This window comes from Aquarana catesbeiana, linkage group LG06, assembly GCF_042186555.1.
Source record: "Aquarana catesbeiana isolate 2022-GZ linkage group LG06, ASM4218655v1, whole genome shotgun sequence".
Taxonomy (NCBI): domain Eukaryota; kingdom Metazoa; phylum Chordata; class Amphibia; order Anura; family Ranidae; genus Aquarana; species Aquarana catesbeiana.
The window spans coordinates 331,655,464-331,678,502 of record NC_133329.1 but is presented as its reverse complement, the minus strand read 5'-3'; the positions used below and the strand labels follow the sequence as shown (position 1 = coordinate 331,678,502).

The window sequence follows — 23,039 nt, the reverse complement described above, 5'->3', positions numbered from 1 at the left end:
AAAAGGTAAGGACAAGCTGACATCCCTCTCATTAACATACAATGGAGATGCTCAGCGCCTCAATGAAATGTTCAAGTCTAGTGTACAACTGATAAGGAGATCTGTCAGCACAGTACAGACAGGGTTAATGGCAAACAGCTGCCACCTACCCCTATTAAAATAAACAAAAATGAAAGAAAAAAAAAAAAAAAAAAAAGAAGAAGTTCTAGGAAAATGCATCTAAGAAGGCAAGCTGCAATTTTAGTAATGCTAGGTGAATGGCAAAATGCAACAAATATAAAAGTAGGCATTATCCCAATTCTGCTGTAAAAGTGGAAGAAAGAAAAAAAAAAAAAACACAACTTACTATTCCTTTCAGTACGTCTGGCGAACCATACAATGAGCATCGTTCTCGCACCCCATATTCTGTTAAAAATTTTGAAGGGCAGATAGAAAGAAAGAAAAAAAAAAAAAAAAAAAAAAGTGTTCATAAGCCAAAAGATTGTTTATGCAAAAATTACATTAAAAAAATCCCAAAACATTTTCTGAAAGCAGACAGCCTAGAGAATTAAAAACACTGTTACAAAATTGCAAAGCAGGGAGTAAAAACCAGCACATTGCTTAGTAAAAACCGCACACACAGTTAACCTTTTCCCAGCCAGTATCATTGACAGTGTATATTATCACTGAATTAGTGTCACTGGTGATGTCATTATCAGTTCCCACAAAGTGTCAAGTGTCAGACTCCCTGCCGCACATCACAGTTCCACTACAAGTCCCTGATCACCGCCATTAGTGTGTGTGAGTATATATATTGTAAAGTATTGGGACGCCTGCCTTTACACGCACATGAACTTTAATGGCATCCCAGTCGTAGTCCGTAGGGTTCAATACCACCCTTTGCACCTATAACAGCTTCAACTCTTCTTGGAAAAAGGACCACAAGGTTTAGGAGTGTGTCTATGGGGCTGTTGGACCATTCATCCAGAAGCGCATTTGTGAGGTCAGGCACTGATGTGGACGAGAAGGTCTGGCTTGCAGTCTCCGCTCCAATTCATCCCAAAGGTGTTCTATTTGGTTGAGGTCAGGACTCTGCAGTCAAGTTCCTCCACCACAAATGCGCTCATCCAATACATGTTTTTCTTAGCTTCTGTTATAAACTTTTGCAAATAATCTTTCTTCATTTAAATTTAGGCCAAAGTGTGGTCTACCACATTACTTTGGTAAAAATAACTCAAATCCGTGCATATTTATATTAAGACTGTCTGAAAGTCAGAGACTACAAAACTACAGTATATAAATTTTAAAATGAATAAATCCTGATGTACTGAAGGCCTATCATTTCTTGAGCCCCTAAAATGCCAGGACAGTACAAATACCTCCCAAATTACCCCTTTTTGTCAAGTAAAAGCAGTCCGAGTTATTAACAGAGTTATGTTTTAAGTTGCAATTTCTTGGAAAATAAATTAAATTTAGGGGTTTTCACTTTTTTTTCCTTCACACACAGTTATTGCTTCACTTTTATATGCAATAGTGAACTGTCATGAATAGTTTTCCATTAAAAGTGTTAAAGGGGGCAGGGAGGAAAACAAACTGCCTCCTCACCATCTGTCAAACCTTGTCTTGTCTTAGGGATCGTTCACTCCAGGTGCGTTGATCACAACGCAAGGGCACATAAAAACAAACAACTGTTTTCCATGTACCTTGTCCATATATAGTATATGCGTGTCTGCAACTTTTATGTAGTGCAGCACACATTACCATATGGCAACATACTGTTCTGTATACAGTTAAATGTATTGTAATTTTGTGATATTTCAATAAAGTTGTAACAAGGCGTCACAGCGCACGCCGGTGGGCTTGTCTTCTACTGGACTATAGTGAGTGCCTGGCTGCTTTGAATGGGCCCTAAAGGGGAAAAAAGAACTGAAGTGATTTCAGCGACGTATGAATATTGCAGATTAATTTCTCCACAATGCCTATAACAAAGGTAAATGGACAAATTAATGAGAAACAAAGGATTCTCTATAGTGTCGTATGAAATACCAGTTCCACGCCTATAAAATATTTATATTTTTGAACATTTTGGTTTAAAAATATTGTGAGGCAAGAAAAAGTAAAAAGCACAACATACTATGAACAGTCCAATATCCTTTATACTTTTTCTAACCCTTTTTCAAATATGATACTGCAAGACTATTATTCCCTGCAATTCATGCCGCAAGATTACCTAGCATTTGTTAAAACGCAAAACCGCAGCATAATCATAAATTTCATGTGTCCACTAAAGTTGGCATACACTAAGAAACCATATCTCCCCACGTCTTTTTTTATGGCCATCAGTTAGATCTGCAACAGACTTGAAAATTACAGGAGAATAAAATCCCACACAGTAAGGGGGCCAACCCAAAGATGCAGCCATCAAATAACTACACTTTATAATCTCGCTGTACAATAACCTGTCCGATATCTGTTGGAAGAAAGTGCAGCATGGCACATACAAGAATTACTAGCAGAGAAAGTATAATCTGCTGGCCAAACTGGCCCCTGTATTGACAATATAAATTAACTTTTCATTTGCAATGCAAATGAAAGGCTTTTTTTATTAGTAAAAATGTCTTAATTTGCAAGTGGTGGTTTGTCAATGCAAAAAAAAACAAAAACAAATCATGAGATTAAAGACAAACAAGAACTTACAATGCTGGAACAAGCAGAAATGGAATAAGAACCAGGAATCTTGCTGGCAATCCATCAGGAAGGTGCCAGTTATAAACAACTACACAAGTCGCAAGGTACAAAATGGTGGAATAAAGAAGCAGCCTTCCAACCCAAATCTTCCTCAGCTTCTGATTTTTATCCTGAAACTCTTCCAGGGACTGGATTTCCTAAAAGGAAAGATTTGATATAAAACTACAACAACATGTACCAGCTGCAAACACACTCTTGTACGATGTTAAAACCATTAGTTGTAAAAAAGACAGAACAAGCATAAAGACCATTTGTAAAAAATTTGATCTATCCATCTATCTATAGATATATATCGCAACTGGCACAGTCTCCAATAGTAACCAAATAAAATTGTGAAGAGCCTCATCACAAAAATTTGGATTCTTCCTAAAGTGGTTGTAAATCGCAAACATGTAAAAAAGAGGGGATAGGTATGGCGCCGCTCTTAAGAGGTGACCTACAACCTCTAAATACTTGAGGGGTGTGTGTCACGGGTGCATTTAGTGCAAAAAGTGACAATAAAAGTGCAGAAAATATTTGTATATTGACTGCTTGGACCTTGAAGAAGGGGACATACCCCGAAAGCTTGTCCTGAAAAATTGTATGTTAGTGCAAATAATAAAAAAAGTATCACGGACAGTACTCAATTTTCTCTGTATATTGACAAAAATCCACACAAAAATCCTACTGTGTAAACTTCCTAACCGCTTATACATAATTCATATTGTTATGTCCAAACGAAAAAAAATTAAACACAATCTTCTGCAAAACCTGCAATTCTAAGTGACATTTCTGTGCAAAAAAATCCAACATATATGACTGGTGTATATTGTTGCTGTGAAACTGGGTTCAGAAAAATGCATATACCGTCTTTAAACCCCGGTGTATTAAAAAAAGTCCAATAAAGTGACAATGTTCTCCTTCAAATTGTTCTGTGCTTCTTGGAAAACCGTTCCCCAGAAGAAACACACTCACCGCTATTATTCATCCCCACAAGGAGGTATTTCACCTTCACAGTATGAGCCACTGTGCAGCCTGTGGAGTGGGAGGAAACTTCCTGTCCTGTGTTCTCCAAGTGCCTCCTTGTCTGCGATGTAAGTGGTCTCCTCACTGTTAACCTCTTAGATGTTGCCCACATGTAGAGAGGAAAGAGACTCCATAGTGTGATACTGTACAAATATCCAAAAATTTATAATACTGATGGGTACTCACCTTTAATAAAAAAACATTAAAAGCGAAAACAGTGTTTAAAAACAGGAGTGATCTGCGCTCCACGGCTCGAAACCGGAAGTGATGCAATAATGCTGTATAGTCCCCGCCCTACACGTTTCATCAATGGGACATCTGGAGCGGTGACCGCTCCAAATGACATCCCGTTGATGAAACTCGTAGGACGGGACTGTACAGTGTCATTGAATCACTTCCGGTTTCGAGCCGTGGAGCGCAGATCACTCCTGTTTTTAAACACTGTTTTCGCTTTTAATGGTTTTTATTAAATGTGAGTACCCATCAGTTTTATAAATTTTTGGATATTTGTACAGTATCACACTATGGAGTCTCTTTCCTCTCTACATGTGGGCAACATCTAAGAGGTTAACAGTGAGACCACTTACATCGCAGAACACAGGACAGGAAGTTTCCTCCCACTCCACAGGCTGCACAGTGGCTCATACTGTAAAAGGTGAAATACCTCCTTGTGGGGTGAATAATAGCAGTGAGTGCGTTTCTTATGGGGAACTGTTTTCCAAGAAGCACAGAACAATTTGAAGGAGAACATTGTCACTTTATTGGACTTTTTTTTTTTATACACCAGGGTTTAAGGACAGTATATGCATATTTCTGAACCCAGTTTCACAGCAACAAATACACCAGTCATATATGTTGGATTTTTTTGCACAGAAATGTCACTTTGAATTGCAGGTTTTGCACAGGATTGTGTTTATTTATTTTTCGTTTGAACATAATATGTATTATGTATAAGCGGTTAGGAAGTTTACACAGTAGGATTTTTTTGTGGATTTTTGTGAATATACAAATATTTTCTGCACTTTTATTGTCACTTTTTGCACTAAATGCACCTGTGACACACACCCCTCAAGTATTTAATTTAGAGGTTGTAGGTCACCTCTTAATAAGAGCAGCGCCATACCTATCCCCTCTTTTTCACATTTCTTCTAGATCTACCTTAGGTTGAATTGATAGAGGCTGCAGCTCCTAATTTTTCATTTTCACCATAAGCGCAGGGGTCTAAAAAATTTTTTCACTAAACCGCAAACATGAAATATGAACAAAGCATATCCCCCCCCTATAGTGTGTACTTGTCTCAGTTAGGGACACCACGTGTCACTTATCTGCTGCCTTGTTCCTCTATCAGCATGAATACATTCTGACAAGTTTTCCTGACACCAAAGAGAAAAATGGTGACGGACGGGAGCTCCAGCTGATTGACCACCTCAGCTCTGTTCCTGTGAGCTGTGTGAAGGGGGGTATGTCCCTTCCCTCCAATCAGCTGTCACTGAGCTCTGCAGAATGTAATTTCAGCTCCCATCCCCAGCTTTCTGACAACTCTGACAAGCTGTTTAAATTCTGCACTTTGAATAGCTTTATAGAAGAGAAAACTGCAGATAAAAAGGTACAAGCTATGTAGGAGATTTGTTTCAGCTCTGTGCATCACCTAAGGCTAGTCGCTTCACTGAGTATAATGTAAGGGTTTACAACCACTTTAAGGCCACAGATTTATATGATGCAAAGATAGAAGTTCACCTTAATTTAGGAGAACTTTCTTATCCTTGCAAAAATACATGGCCAATCACAAAGTAAATAAAATCTGTGCTTTGGAAGCATGGAGGCTGCCATTGCTTACTTTTTCCAGTTATGGATACCGATACAATATCTTCAGCGCCCTTCAAGTCATCGATTCGAATAAAGTATACAGATCAGTTTTTTACTTCACTGACATTCTGCTTACTTGTGCTGGGTCACCGACATCCAAGCAACTAGTATTATCCGGTAGTCAGTAAGGTGGCCTACTGTACATATATGTTTCACAATACAAGATGAGAGCGAGTGTCACCATTTTTCCATTGTGATGCTCCCACAATATATGTACATGCCATACATAGACAGACATGTTAGGACCTGGGATTATTGGGGAGTGGTTTTTTTTTATATATATTTTTTATTTCGTAGTGCATTAAATCTCCACTGCAATCTTGCTTTATCTAGCAAATTTTTGTTAGATCTAGACCTAATGGAGCAATTAACCCTTGAAGTGCAAGCACAGCCCCATTGCAAGGGATATTTTTTTAGTTGCCTGGAGCTGGATTTTAAATGTTTGTAATAAAAAGCAGAAAACCAGTTTAAACACAGAATTTTATTCCCATATGAAATATCAATTTAGCACATCTATAATGAATTTTCAGTGAAAAGAAACCGTACCTTTTCCATTTTTTCCAAAACTTCAACCGTGGAGGGTTTTGCCTGTTAATTGTAAAATGGAAAGTCAATAAAAGTAGAAATTTGCTCAGAGGAAAAAGGTGACCATCATACACAGAGAACCAAAATAAATGGCCATACATTTGACCATCACCCCTCCGCCTCCTTTAGGCCAAATGCACACTGGCCATTGAGCCCATGTGCGTCCAATCCCGGTGTTTATGTGCGACCAGGAGGGCACAAGTGCAGCGTTCAGTCCCTCTGCCTGTAGCACACAAATATGCTGCAGCTGGATTGGGCTAAATGGCATATCAAGTGCTACTCGCATTTAAGTTCAGTTCACACTGATACGACCTGAAAGCTATAAGACTTACAGTGTGACTTTGCCAGGCGACTTTGGCGCAACTTCAGGGAATGCCTGTGTAATCTTCCTTTAATGTAGGATCCAAATCACATCAATTAAGATGAGGATCCGACTTAAAGGCAACTGCCATTAAAGTCTATGGGCACAAGTCGGATAGAAGTTACCTTGAACCTTTTATAAAGTCAGAGCGACTTTAGTGCTAAGACAGGTGTCATTGACTAAAAGGGGGTTTCACATGTCACACGACCAGGGGTCTTACAAGTCGGATCCCAAGTCGCGGCAGTGTGAACCGAGCCTCAGGGCACTTTCACACTGCCAGCGCCTGGGCGTCGGCAGTAAAGCGCCGCTATTTTTTAGCAGCGCTTTCCTGACTTTTTAGTGGCGCTAGTCGGCCGCTAGCGGGCGCTTTTAACCCCCGCTAGCGGCCGAAAAAGGGTTAAAACAGCCCCCAAAACACCGCCGCAGCAGCGCTTTGCCGGCGGCGCTGCCTATTGATTTCAGTGGGCAGGGGCGCTTTAGGAGCGGTGTATTCACCGCTCCTACAGCGCCGCAAAGAAGCTGCTTGCAGGACTTTTTGTGACGCCCTGCCAGCGCAGCGGCCCAGTGTGAAAGCACTCGGGCTTTCACACTGGGATTGCAGCGGAGGCTTTTTTCAGGCACTTTACAGGCGCTATTTTTAGCTCTAAAGCGACTGAAAAACGCCTCCAGTGTGAAAGGGGTCTTGGGGTCCTAAGTGCGACGTGTAGACTACCTGCAATATAGGCATATGTTCCTGAACACATGGGGCCCTAGACACTTGGCATACAACTTGATACAGCATTCAGCGCCATCTGGCCAAAGAACATTTAATCTACTACAGACATTTACAGGCTACATGGATGCCCTTCTTCCTCCCGGGCACATCAACATTGAGGATTGGACGCTCACGGGCTCAGAGGCCAATGTGCATGTGGCCTTATTGAAGAACTGGCATCACCATCTAAAACAGATCAACCACCCACAAAAGTTACTCTGGAAACACAGATTATCTTGCAGCAACTAGAATCTTTAGTTGCACAAGGCTCAATTTCAAGTAGATTTAAAAAAGGCAAAACTCCACCCCCCTCCTTTTTGGAAACTGTAAGGACAGTTAGATCCCTGACACTTCGTAACATTTGTGAGATTTCCCTTCACTTACTGTCCTATAGTCGAAACAGGAAATGAGGGAATATTTCCAAACAGAGTTCCTTCTTGTCACCAAAACTAGTGTCCTCACTGGAAGATTTTCCCTCTATTTCTGTTATGGGGACAACCCAAAATTTGGCGATTTATTTTCGCTTTTACTCTGAGAATGGTACACATGACAAACAGAGGGCAACTCTCTAATAGCAGAAACCTTAATAAAAACCTGACATGACCTGTTTCAATTCCTCTCCACACTATACAAAAGCAAAAAAAAAATAAATAAATAAATAAAAAAAAAATTTTTGCCTTTAGGTTATAATTTAAAGTGGAACTTCACTCTCTCAATTACTTAAATCCTTATGCTGATAGCATTAGTAAAAATATAGGAAAGTATATTTACTGGTTTTACATTTCTTCAGTTAGGCCTCTTTCACACGGACTGTCCATTCAGGTCCGCCTGTCAGTTTTTTACGGTCCGTCATCACCCGATCCCCCATAGGGGAGAGCGGCGCTCTGACAGGTCCGTCGCTGCACAGGGTGCAGCGACGGACCTGTCATCTTCCTGCTCAGCAGGGATCGGCGGAGCGATGTTCACAGGGCGGATCATCACTGATCCGCCCCATGTGAAAGAGCCCTTACTCCCTGGTTTCCAGGCCTAGACAAATTAAATCATATACAGTGCATCCGGAAAGTATTCACAGCACTTTTTCCACATTTTAGATGTTAAAGCCTTATTCCACAATTGATAAAATTCATTATTTTCCTCAAAATTCTACAAATCTCATAATGACAACATGAAAGAAGTTTGAAATCTTTGCAAATTTATAACCAAAAAAATAAATTAGACAGACATACATACATACATACATACATACATATACACACACACACACACACAGTTAACAGTGGATGTTAGAGAACAAACCAAGCATCTGTTGAGAGTGGACCTTCGAGAAGAACCACCATCTCTGCAGCACTCCACCAATCAGGCCTATATGGTAGAGTGGCCAGAGAAAGCCACTTACCAGTAAAAAGGCACATGGCAGCCCACCTGGAGTTTGCCAAAAGGTACCTGGAGGACTCTCAGACCATGGAAAACAAAATTCTCTGGTCTGATGAAACAAGGTTGAACTCTTTGGTCTGAATGGCAAGAATCATGTCTGGAGGAAACCACCCAATGTTTCACGGTGTTTGTTCACTTGAACTTAGAACCCAGGCCATAAAAAAAAAAAACATTGGTTTACCTTTCTCTGACCATTTTTCTTCTTAAATCAATCAGTTAACCACCGTACAAACCCTACCCAGAGTTGATCAGTTCCATATTTTAACATTTTACCCTGTTACATGCCTGTCACATTCTTATGACTCGCTTGTTATTACTGTCCTATTCCATAACTTGTTTAATGGCTGTCGTAGTCCCGGAGACAGCTCGCTGCCCCTCCATCTTTTCCTCAAGTGCCCCACCTAGTTGTTTGGACACTATGGACCAATAGTACCCACCGGCTGGTGAGTTATCATTCACCACCCCTTGGATACTTGCTCCAATTCGGAGCCATGTGTTCCCATTTTTTATTTTCGCATTCTCTATTTCTATTAAATTTTTTGCTCTCTATAGACAACTTATTTTATTCCATTTTGACTACTCCCCTCCCTAACCCATACCCCTCCCTGCATTCTTCCACTTCAGATAGGTTACCATAACTTATTTGCCGGTACTCACGACCCTAAAACCTATTCTCACCGAACGATGGCCTCTCTGAACGTATTAACACTTAATGTTCAAGGTCTTAACTCCCCTCCTAAACGCACGAAAGCTTTCCGCTCTTTTTCCAAACCCTTGTGGTTTGCTTACAGGAAACTCACTTCACAACACAGTCCTCTCCTAAATATTTTAGCCGTACTTCTCTTCGGTTATACACAGCCTTGGCTGACACAAAACAAAAGAGGTGTACTGATTGCTTTCCATCGCACAACTCCATTTACCCTCAGTAAGGGTATCTCATTATCTATAGTGGAATCTCATTAAACAGGCACCCTCATTCTGGGAGGAGATTCAAACCTAACATTGTACCTTTTCTTGGACAAATCACCAACTCCGATTGCCCACGCCTTTCTTACCAACTACTCCTTAACCAATATTCCCTCATTGACTCATGGTGGGAACAACACCCAGCTAGATGTCAATATACCCATTATTTCCATCCCCATAATTTTCCAGAATAGATCATTTGTAAGCGTGGGCACCTCGGCACTCATCTTAGCTTCACTTATTTCTTGCTCTTGGTCTGACCATAATGTGGTCTTGACTACATTCTCCTCATTAATCCCACGGCCCAATCTCCTTACCGGGTACATTAATGACAGTTTGTTGGCTAATCCTACCTATTGTCAGGATGTTGAAAAGGCTATCAAAAATTATCTGGTTGATAATAAAGCCACTGATACAGACCCCTGACTCACTGGGTAGCGCCTAAGCCTTATATTGGAGGTGTCTGTATTAGTCAAGCATCTCAACATCGTAAGCTGAAGCGGCTGCTTTAAAAACGATTAGAGGATGCTTTTTATTTGGCTTCAGAGAATTTTCAAGCCGCACCCTCTCCGTCTAATATAATTTTGTATGATAAAGCACATTTGGAACTTGATCTTTTCTTGACTGAATCAGCAGAAAAGATTCTCCATAAGTCTAAACATGTTTTCTATATGAAAGCGAACAAACCAGATACCTTTTTAGCCTTGGCTCTACATAGTGCGGCCTACAATCCGAAACCCATTCGCTTAAAATTATCCAAAGATATTTTACACCAGTAACCCGCTAAAAATCCTACAGGAATTCAAAAGAAAACTCTGAACTATATAGACACAATAATGAGTTTGACCAATCTCAACTAGATAAACTCTTGTCAACAATTAATCAACCAGCCCTCTCCTCATCCAATCCCATCGGGAATCCCTAGAAGATCCTATCAGACATTGAGATTAAGAATATAAGGTCACTAAAACAAACGCCCCGGCACAGATGGCTTATCAGCCACGTATTAAAAACACTTTGCAACATTGTTATCCCCTCTCATGGTTGCAGCCTTTAAATTCCCTCCTCCAAGGTCACTCATTACGTACAGAATCACTCGCAGCCTCTATATCTATGATCCCAAAACCAAATACAGATACTACATCTTGGTCCAACAACAGACCGATATCAATTCTCAATATAGACATTAAAATATTAGCCAAAATTCTCACTACCCATCCCCATCCCATTATTGGTACCCCGATACAAAGATCAAACTGGGTTAATTCCCTCTAGACAAGCAGGTGGCAATATCTGCCAGGCTATACTCCTAGCTCATGCAGCACGAACACGCCACATCCCTGCCCGTTTCCTCTCTCTGGATATAAGAAAGGCATTTATTCATTATCCTTGACCTATCTAAATTCTAACCTTCGACATTGGGGTTTGGTACCCATTTCCTAAGGTGGATTGCCATCCTACATCACGACCATCCTAAAACTTATTTATCCTACTCAGGTTATTGCTCTAATGCCTTTGCCATTGAGAGAGGAACCCAAAAGGTTTGCCCCCTATCCTCTTTGCACTAGCAATTGAACCCCTAGCCCACCAGTCTAACCAGGATATTAAAAAGGTATAGAGCTTGGAGGCCATCACCATAAAATATGCATGTTCGTGGATAACGTTTTGATATTTCTCACATCCCCTTTATTATCATCACCGACACTGATGGATATCCTTTCTAAATTTGGGCAAATATCGGGCCTAACCATAAACCCACAAAAATCCAAAGCCTTAAACATAGCGATCCAATCTGCTCTTCAAAACCAAACTACACGATTCCCTCCAGTTCCCCTGGTCCACGACACATCCCATACTTGGGTACTAACCTTACAGAAAACCCAAAGAATCTCTAAGCAAAGAATTATCCTCCTTTATTAACTCAAATTTTTTAACTCCTTACAACCTGTTCATACTTGCAATTGGCTTGAATAGGTAGGATAAAAATCAAAATGTCTATCCTTCCTAAAATTCTCTAATTGTTTAGAGTACTCCCAGTAACGATTCCTCCACATTACACGTTACAATGCAAAGCCATACAATTTATTTGGAACAAACTCAGACCACGTCTACCTAAACCAACCCTATATACCCCCCCGAATCCGGAGGACTTGGGGTACCAGACTTCAAATATTACTACGCAGTTAAATTGGCACAGCTCCCCAAATACCATGCTAATAAGGAAACTCCACTATGGGTAGCTATAGAGTCAATTGACTGTGACCCCCTCTACTGCAAATATCTTATGGCTCACCCCTGCCCAACGCCAGACCATCACCAACCCCATTACTAAATACTGCCCGTCTATTTGGGACAAATTAAAAACCTGCTTCGGGCTTCAATCCAAGCACAACCCTCTCCTTCCTTCACAATCCTTCCTTCTACCCAGCCTGGTCCTCTACAATCTCCTTCTCTGCCTGGTCTAAAGCTGGATTGATTCGTGCCCACCATTTCTTGCAATCTTATATTATTACGTCTTAAGGTATTACACAACCCTAATGCAACAACCCCTGACTTCAGAGTCTGAACGCAGCTGTACATCAGACCCACACAGACAAGGTCTTATTTTATATGTGCAGCTACTCTCACACACCACCTCTTCTCCCCCATCTTACACGAACAAACGGGAGACTGACCTCCATCTCCAACCAAAAGATCTGAATTGGGCCCAGATTTGGCAGGCAACTAAAATCAGCCACTCCAAATATAGTGGCTCTTTTAGCCAACTATAAAGTTCTTACCGGATGGTATTTAGTTCCTGCCAGAACTTTGGTGGTTGTACTACCCCGGGCAAACATGTCCACATTTGGTGGGAATGCCCCATTGTCAGTTCCTTTTGGATGGAGGTTTTTCAAATCCTTTCTACTTTTATTTTCTACCCCCTTACCTCCTGACCCAGCTGTAGCACTCTTAACCACTTTAATACAGGGCATTTTCACTTCCTTCCTGCCCAGGCCAATTTTCAGCACTAACATTTTGAATGACAATTGCGCGGTCATGCAACACTGTACCCAAATTAAATTTTTATAATTTTTCCCCCACAAATAGAGCTCTCTTTTGATCACCTCTGTGGTTTTTATTTTTTGGGCTATAAACAAAAAAAAGAGCGACAATATATATATATTTATATATTTTACTTTTTGCTATAATAAACATCCCAATTTTTTTTTTTTAAAAAAAGCTAATTTTTTCCTCAGTTTAGGCCGATATATATTCTACATATTTTTTTTTTTTACCAAAATCGCAATAAGCGTAAATTGATTTGCGCAAAAGTTATAGCACCTACAAATTAGGGGATAGATTTATGGCATTTATTTTTTCCTAGTAACGGCGGCGATCTGTGATTTTTATCATGATTGACATTGCGGCAGACATATCGGACACTTTTGACACTATTTTGGGACCATTGACATTTATACAGTGATCAGTGCTATAAAAATGCACTGATTACTGTAGAAATGTCACTGGCAGGGAAGGGGTTAACACTAGGGGGCAATCAAGGGGTTAAATGTGTTACCTAGGGAGGGATTCTAACTGAGGGGAGGGGACTGACTTGGGGAGGAGACCAATCGGTGTTCCTATATACTGGGAACATACGATCTGCCTTTCCTCTCCCGACAGGACATGGATCTGTGTGTTTACACACACAGATCCACGTTCCTACTCTAACAAGCAAACGCGAGTGCCCAACGGACATCGTGGGCGTGCGCATCGGCTCCTCCGTGACGCGGCGGCTCACGCACCCCCTATACCTCTGGGAAGCCGAGGACACCATATGACGCCCGCCCAGGATGGGAGATCCCATCTGGGGACGTGATATGACAATGGGCAGGTAGAGAAGTGGTTAAATAGCAAACCACATCCCAATACTCCCCGTCAATTTAAACTTCTGCTCTTTGTAACCACGGCAGCAAAGCAAACCATAGCTAAAGCATGGAAATCTACTTCACTCTGAATACTGTTAAACACAGAGTAACGCAAGCCATGATACATGCAAAAATGGAAGCTATTCTTCTTGATAACATACCCAAATTTGAATCAATATGGAAACTATGGGTCAACCATTACCTACCCCCAGGCTTCGATGATTCACTGCTACTACCTTGAATGCAAGTAAGATTCCCCTCCCTGTTACACTTACCATATGGAATGGATATCTTGACTTATACCTAACTGAAGACTCCTTCCTCCCTTCTCCAACCCTACATTTAACTTCCCCCTTCCCTCTTTTTTTGTCTGCTATATTACTTGATTTTAGAAGGGAACATTAAGGACAAAACATTATTGGTCCTCTCACCGGGATAAGCCAGGCCATAGTGTCAGAACCTGGCCCTGATGAGATCTGACAACCTTCCATTCTATCCCCAACTACGCCTATACACACACTGGCATCTTTGCCCTCTTAATTTGTTTTACATACATTTACAAGTTTGGTTTTTTTCCATGCTGATTGCTAACGCCTTTTTGGGAGCACAGCTCACAAAGTTCCCAACTGATATTCTATTATATCACAATATTATATTTGTTGATTCATTTAACTCAGCTCTGCTTGATAATGTTTAATTATCTGTACTTATTTTAATGATTTTACTGCTTTTGTTACCAATGTAGAATTTTTTTTTGTACCTTGTAAAACTCAAAAATGTTTTTTTTTTTTTTTTAAAAAGGGGGGGGGGGGGGGGACAGATTTTAAGCTGCTTAAACATGAGCAATGTAAAACTGGCCCTTAAAGTATATGTAAATCCTAACAAAATGCCTTCTAGGTTTGTTCAAGCACTGTGTATCAAACAATTGACTTTATGACAAAAATAAAAAAATGAAAATAAATTATGTATTATTTACCAGTAAAATTTCCTTTCTTAGAGTACAGGACAGGGGACCTTTACGCTTACTCTAACAGTATATTATATGCAGCTACCTCCAGCCAATTGGACACTGACAAAAGAGCTGCAAGGACATTCTCTATATACCCCCCTCCCATGCCCATCCACCCTCAGTTTTGTAGCAAGCAATAGAGTGAATTTAAAAACAAAAAAAGGAGGACAGTCTTGTGTCCTGTAAGCCAACAAAATATTACTAGCAAGTCAAAAATCCTATTTTCTTAGTCGTATAGTAAGGGGACAAGGGGACACAATTCACCTTATGCCTGAAAATGGCCTCTGAAGAAGCCTGAACATCCACCTGGTAAACGTCACATGCTTGAACATTGGACCAAGTGGCAGTCTTGCAAATCTGAGAAACATATGCCCGATTGCTCCATGGGATTTTTGCTCTGACAAATCTGGTAGAAAGGGCCTTAACATGGAAGGGAAAACCCTATCGTTTAGGCCATAGGCCCAAATGAGGACTTTTTCCACCCAGCAATGGTGGAGTGAAAACCCAGGGGGCCCCCTGCTGAAACCTTCAGGATAGACAGTGGTATTCCACGTGACAAAAAGAGGATGTAGCCTTGAGGTACCACGTCATAGTGAGGCAAACTTTTCTTAGGATGTTTCAGAGTAGGACATAAGGAAGGCAGGCCAATACTTTTGTTGAGGTGGAAGAAGTAAGCCATTTTGGGGAGAAAAGGAGGCTTTAAGCCTTTGGACAACCTTGTCCTCGTGAAGCACTAGGAAAGGCCAGCAACTCAAAAGACCCTCCACGAAGAGATGACCGCATCAAGAAAAACTACCTTGCAAGTAAAGTCAGAAAAAGTAATATACCTAGTAAGTCCAAGAGCAGCCTCAGGAGGGCCAAAAGGTCCCAAGGAATTGGAGGAAGAGATGTGTGCGACAACCTACACAAATGCCTTAAAATAAGGAATCGGAGGCCAATGGTCAATGAAACAGAATAGCCAGGGAAGGTATTTGCCCTTTGATGGTACTCAAGGTCAGAAGCTGATCTAGGCCAGACTGGAGGAAGAACAGGATGCGTCCCACAAAGTAGACTTTGCAAAAAATCCAATAGCCCTTTTTTCCTTAGGACCTGGGTTTCAACAGCCATGAAACCAAGATAGATGGTGGACCTGCCCTTGGGACTGAAGGTCCAAATGATGCAGAAGGGCCCATGGAGAGTCTCTCAGTAGTTCAAGTACCACATACTCTTGGGCCAGTTCAATGCGATAAGAATCAAAATTTCCTCCATCTCATTTCTGAAGAGCACAGATCAGGTGGGACAGATCCCACAGAGTCGGAGCATACACTGTGAAGGCCTAAGTGTCCTTTGACCTGGAAAAAATCCAACTTTATTATCAACTCTGGGCACCAGAAGATTGATGTATTGAATCCACAGACCGGGGCAAAGGGGTTGGAACACCACTGGATGATCCTCAAATCTACTGCCCCAGCTCTGCAAGACTTTTCCCTTCATTAATTCTTCAGAAAGGGCATCACATATTTTTACCTTTGCAAGTAGAGTAGCAGCGTGCTAATACTCAGTTTTTTGTTAATTATATAAAATAGTGTCAAATATATTGCGATTCAAATTTTGCTGCAGCTGTCACTATTGTGCTCCCACGAAAAAAAACAATAAAAATATATAAGTGTGACAGCGTTGCAACACTACAATAACAGGATACAACTTTCCAGTGATAATACCAATAAAGAATATGAAAAAATTAAGCAAAAAAGTCCCAAAAAACAGTATGGGAACTAAACGTGGGATAGCGCTAAAGCGATAATAATGCAATAATAAATAATATACCAAAATACAAACTTTCCAGTGATAATGCAATATGTGAAGAAATATAAAATAAATGAATGCAAAAAAAGTCCAATCATCAATAATGAGAAATCCTCCACAGTGATGGTTCTTCTAACAAAAACTTTATCCTGAGTGCTCCCACCACCACATGCAATGGCCGCTCACCTCCTTTAAGCGACCCCTTTGCATTTAGTGCCAATAGGCCTTCAAAGGAATCTTCTATGGCAGGGGTCTCAAATTGGCGGCCCTCCAGCTGTTGCTAAACTACAAGTCCCATCATGCCTCTGCCTGTGGGAGTCATGCTTGTAACTGTCAGCCTTGCAATGCCTCATGGGACTTGTAGTTTCACAACAGCTGGAGGGGCCGCCTGTTTGAGACCCCTGTTCTATGGTCTTTAATCCAACGACACCATCAATGGCTGACATGGGTCTCATCCACTGTACTCCTTTTAAGTTTTTATGACCAGCATTGCATATGAAAAAACACAAGAAAAATTGCCTCCTATAATGCAGTATCCGAGGGGTTAAATATCCTCCACCCCAGCTAACAAACTCATATTAAAACGATAAAAAGCATGGAATATACAATTGAGAACAATCTTACTCTGAGTCGATCAGTCCACCGCCAGGCACCAGCTCTACTAGTTACACCACCCCTCACGTGGATTCATCTGGAGATGCCAGGCAGCTGTGGCGGGACCATTTTATAGTGTACAGCTGTGGCGTTCAAAGACGCCCGCACACTGCCCAATAGTGCTTCCTCGTGTCAGTGGGACATAATGTAAAGATATGGCGTGTCGTTTATGGCACCGCTTTGTGACCACTTCCGGTCATGGATTCCATAAAAATTATGGCCAGCTTGGGCGTTCAAAGACGCCCACGCAATAGCGCTTCCTTGTGTTGGCGGGACACAATATAAACACGGTGCACCGTTAAAAGCAATGTAATGGGATTCAAACACACGCCCAGCTTTAGGCATTCAAAGACGAGAGAGAGAGAGAGAGAGAGAGACCCTTTTATGAAGCAGTGAAATCTATTCACTGCTTCGTTCTCCGGCATTCACAGTGGAGATCTTTCTCCTCTGTGTGCCTGTTTATGAAGCGGTGTAGATCGCTTCACCTTTGGAGGAGTGAAGTGATCTACAAACGCTTCAAACAGTGGAGATCGGCCCCCGATACTGGAATCTCGTGAGACTTTACGAGATTATAGTACCAGAAATTCACAGAAATACAGAGATGTCAGTTTATTAAGCAGTGATAAATTTATTTATATTACACATATATATATATATATATATATATATATATATATATATATATATATATATATATATATATATATATATATATATATATATATATATATATATATATATATATATATAAAACACATAAATGACAGGGGGACATAGTTAGTGTTGGGGGGTCTGAAGGAGGTAGAAGTTAAAAAATCTTCTTCTTACCCCCTCAGATCCCCCAGGATTCTCCACCTCTGAGCTGGTGAATCGGGGAGTGTAAATTCTTACACCGATCGCCAGTGAAGCCCTGAGATCGCAGCTTCATAAACTGGCCGTTAGTGTGTCTTTCAATGAGGATTCTCCATGTGCAGAGATCATCGGCGGGAGAACAAGAGAGAGTGTCTCTCTCTCTCTCTCCTGTGATCAGCGGCAATCCTTGGGATCACTGCTTCATAAACGGACACCATAGAGAGATAGAGATCTAAATATATACATATATATGAAAATAATGGAACCTTCAATGTGATGATCAATTTTTGTTAGAAGAACCATCACTGTGGAGGATTTCTCATTATTGGACTTTTTTTGCATTAATTTTTATATTTCTTCACATATTGCATTATCACTGGAAAGTTAGTATTTTGGTATAATATTTATTATTGCATTATTATCAATTTAGCGCTATCCCACTTTTAGTTCCCATACTGTTTTTTTTTGGGGACTTTTTTGCATAATTTTTTTCATATTCTTTATTGGTATTATCACTGGAAAGTTGTATCCTGTTATAGTAGTATTGCAGCGCTGTCACACTTCTATATACATATTTTTACCTGCTATTCTTGGCTTCCCCTCCACATGAGAAAATCAAGTCTATGGAAAATTGCGAGTCAGATCTCGCTTGCACCTTCAACCACTCACACTGGTTCACTGCAACTTCTAGCCTACTTAAAGCCTCCCACTGTACATCGCACTGGGAATCCCACCTAAAGCTACTACACTGGTGGTATTATCCTCTGCTCCAGCTATCTAAATTCATGAAGTCTACCTCATCATCATGCTGGAGAAATTGCAGCGAAACTGGCTCTCTTCTACACGTTTACGCACCATAGCCCAATGCTGGAAACATCCAGAAATCTCTGGAGTTAATTTCCTTTATGACCCACCTCAACATTTAGACCCAATACAAAATCCTGTTTTCCGTGAAAAACGGTAAAAGTCAAACTTTTATGGCACAATGGTCAGACAAAACAGGCACTCTCTTAAAGGGTAGATGTTCTTGCAAGTATCACTGATCAGCAGTTGAGCCAAAGAATCTTCCGCATATGGACAGAAAAGAGGCTTTTAAAGTTTTTGCAAAGGTCACAGTGGGTGACGCAAGAGGAGAAACCTCTTGTAAAAGGAGTGCAATGAAGCTGATGAAAACGTAGATGAGACGGCAGAAAGGAGACTAGGTCAACGCATGCCCTAGTAGAAGCAACCCATGCATGTGCAATAAGACCACCAGGAGGGGGGAAAACACGCAAATCAGTAGAGGCAATGTGCCTGCTCACCTGCAGTAAGGGCCCTTCTTGTTCTGCAGCACTGAAGAAACATAATAAAAAGGATCTTGATAAAATAAAAAAGTTTTGATTCTCTCGGAGGACAGAGGATGCCCATTCGGAATAACACTGGAGGCAGACAAGGTTGTACTGGACTGTCCTTGCATCTTTGTTTTTCCAGTGTCTAATCACCTGAAGGCAGCAACATAACCCAATATACAGTGCCTTGAAAAAGTATTCATGCCCCTTAAAATTTCCCACATTTTGTCATGTTACAACCAAAAGACGTAAAATGTATTTTATTGGGATTTTATGTGATAGACCAACACAAAGTGGCACATAATTATGAAGTGGAAGGAAACTGATAAATGGTTTTCAATTTTTTTTACAAATAAATATGAAAAGTGTGGTGTGCATTTGTATTCAGCCCCCGAGTTAATACTTTGTAGAACCACCTGTCGCTACAATTACAGCTGAAAGTCTTTAGCTATGGCTCTACCAGCTTTGCACATAGATAGAGTGACAATTTTGCCCATTCTTCTTTGCAAAATAGCTCAAGCTGTCAGATTGGATAGAGCGCGACTGAACAGCAATTTAAGTCTTGCCACAGATTCTCAACTGGATTTAGGTCTGGGCTTTGACTGGGCCATTCTGATCTAAACCATTCCACTGCAATTCTGGCTGTATGTTTAGAATCGTTGTCCTGCTGGAAGGTGAACCTCCGCCCCAGTCTCAAGTCTTTTGCCGACTCGCTAACAGGTTTTCTAAGATTTCCCTGTATTTGGCTCCATCCATCTTTCCATGAACTCTGACCAGCTTCCCTGTCCCTGCTAAAGAAAAGCATCCCCACAACATGATGCTGTCACCACCATGTTTCACGGTGGGGATGGAGTATTCAGGGTTATGTGCAATGTTAGTTTTCTGCCACACAAAGCATTTTTGTTTTTAGGTCAAAAAGTTCAATTTTGTTCTCATAAGACCAGAGCACCTCCTTCCACATGTTTGCTGTGCCCCCCTCCCCCCAACATGGCTTCTCGCATTACTGCAAACAAGGCTTCTTATGGCTTTCTTCTTGCCGCTCTTCCATAAAGGCCAGATTTGTGGAGTGCACAACTAATAGTTGTCCTGTGGACAGAGTCTCCCACCTGAGCTGTGGATATCTGCAGCCCCTCCAGAGTTACCATGGGCCTCTAGGCTGCTTCTCTGATTAATGCTCTCCTTGCCCAGCCTGTCAGTTTAGGAGGATGGCCACTTCTTTGAAAGATTATGGCAAAGCTGCAAACCAACAATTATCAGTCCTTAGATGTCCTTTCACTTACTGCATCAATAGAAGAGCAGGATAGTCACACACTAGCACAGAAGTTGTGTTGGGACTACAGAACCTCTCTCTTTGCATCTCCATAACAAAGGGGAGAGTGTTCTTAGAGAGATGGGTACTATGCTACTGGCAGCAGTGGCAGAGAGCACAAAAAGGTTAGGAGCTCACTGTATTTCTAAGATAAATAGGCATTTTACACTAAAACAGCTATAACAAAACACTTTAAATGGTACTGGTAATAAAGGGAAGAAGTTGTTCATCATTAAGGTTTACATAGCCCTAAACCATTTCCAGCCCTTAGGACATACCTGTATGTTCTAGGTGGAAAGTGATTATACCAAGATCATGACTGCAGCCACAGTCATCGATATTCAGCTCTGGCGACCAGCTTTCAGGTAAAAGTGATCTGAATGGCTCTGCATCCACCCGATCACTTTTACAGGGCTTGAAAGTAGCACTGCACTTCCAATCCTAGAAAGAGAATGTTCCCTACTCCACCTAATTTACGGATAGTCAGCAGAACACAGGAAGTTTTAAGCTGACAAGTTTCCTGAAATGTTCAAAATGTATTTTCTTGCACTTATTAAAAACTCTATTCCTGTGTGCCCCTTAAAGAAGCAGAGAACTTTTTTTCTTCATCCTTTGTTATATCTTAGAACTGCTGCAGCGCCCCGTCTGCATGTATGTATTCTGGCTACATGGCATTTTACAGGACAAGTTTCCTGATGGTGACAACAGTGAACCTTGCCAGCAAAATGTATTTTCAATAACCATGTATAATCTCTCCATCAAAAGCCTGTGTGAGAGGGTGATAACACAGGAGCACAACTGGGAGAGGGACAGAACTTTTTCTAAGGTCAACACAGTGTGTATATAACACATATCCATATTAAAAAGAAACAAAATCAGCTTTTACTGCAATAGTAATCTTGAATTCAGAGACTTCACCTGCTGGTATGGTTCACTGTACTACTTTTTTTCTGCCAATAGATGTCCTCAGTATAATGTTCTGCATCCATCAACCTACATTCTCTGTGCCCTTGTCATCCTCAGCCAGTAACTGCACAGTGAATAGAGAAGCAGCACTGAGATCTGTCACTTTTCTTTCTCTTCTCATCAGCATGTTTCTTGTCAGCACATGGCTCATTGCACTGCTCCTTCCACTCACACTGTAGCCCTGCTGTGCAGGGACTGCAAGAGGCTGACAACAGGTCAGATTTTTTTTTTTTAACAGAAAATTTTTATTAAACAAATCAGCATTACATTACAGAATGACTTAGAACATTCAAAATATAGAGGATAATGACAGTAAAATCAACCTTCAACCTGTAGTCTTGTTTATCAGATATTCCAGTTATGCAGATATCAGAAATATCACTTAACAGTACACCTTATTGAATTATAGTATTACACCATCGTAGATAAACTTGCATAAGTAACCATTTTCAATCCAGCCTGATAAGGAAGGGGGAGGAGGAGGAGGAGGGTAGGGGGAGGAGGAGGAGGAGGGTAGGGGGAGGAGGGGGGGGGGAGAGGAGCGAAGGAAAGGTAAGGGGGGGGGCAAAAGGGGAACGGGCAACAGGTCAGATTTAGGTACTTGCATTGCTTGTATAAAAGAAAGGAGAAAAAAAAGAAAGAAAGAAGAAAAAAAAAAAAAAACAAACAAACACACTCATACACACTCACTGTTTTAAACCAGACTAAGAAAACTACACATAGGCAGTGCAATTTAAAGAAAATATAAAGCAGACAGTCTGGACTTACCTTCCACCTGGAAAGAAGTGCACCCATTATGGATCAGAGGACAAATTCTGAGTAACCAGTTGTCCGTGTCACAGCTAGAATCAAAATGGACAAACATTCTCAGTGTACATGCAGTCACAAAAAAAATGCATTACTATACATAAACACTTCAGATTTAGAGAACAGGAAAAATACAAACTTTGTTCACACCATCAATTTTCATTAGCGCGCGCACTGCTGCAATGTGACAGACGTGTTGCAGGAACGAAGTGGCGATGTACCAACCTTCGTTGTGATGCCTTGCAAAAAAGGTGCATGCCTTCAAATACATAGCACCACATTGCATCAAGACATTTATGTTGCAGTAAAGTGGGTCATAATGGGCATGTTACCGCAACGCCATACTGTAAGCAGGCCCTACAATACCAAAATCATGTTTTATTGCAGAGCTTTAAAAAAATTTCTATGTACAGGGGCGCTTTTTTATTATCTCATTGCTGATTAAAAACAGACTCTAGTAATGGATAGCCAAAAGCCATGTTATCTAGGAAAGAGAATTTTTTTTTATATTGTTACACACTTCAAACATGCCCTTTTGATTTAGGAGAATCAAATTTAAGAAAAGCGCAACTAGGCTTACGCAACATCCTAAATATTCACAGAATAAGGTCCTAGTGCTTCAGTCACACTGGTAACCCTGAGTTTAGCTTTTCTAAATGGAGAATTCATCTGGGAAATAATGGGGATTTTTTGTTACTCACCATAAAACCCTTTTTCTGAGTTCAT

At 40.9% G+C, this 23,039-nt stretch overlaps 1 protein-coding gene across 2 annotated transcripts in view; it reads right to left on the bottom strand.

The window, feature by feature from the left end:
* Window positions 1–22,415, bottom strand: part of LNPK (lunapark, ER junction formation factor) — a 142,150-nt gene extending 119,735 nt beyond the window's left edge. For both annotated transcript variants that reach the window (XM_073633849.1, XM_073633850.1), the window contains exons 1-4: window positions 22,275–22,415; window positions 6,145–6,186; window positions 2,677–2,864; window positions 347–405 (exon numbers count right to left, since the gene is read on the bottom strand). In XM_073633849.1, coding sequence (XP_073489950.1) covers window positions 347–405; window positions 2,677–2,864; window positions 6,145–6,186; window positions 22,275–22,301 — 316 coding nt within the window. In that variant the 5' untranslated portion in view covers window positions 22,302–22,415. The remainder of the gene's footprint in view (window positions 1–346; window positions 406–2,676; window positions 2,865–6,144; window positions 6,187–22,274) is intronic.
* Window positions 22,416–23,039: the final 624 nt, after the last annotated feature.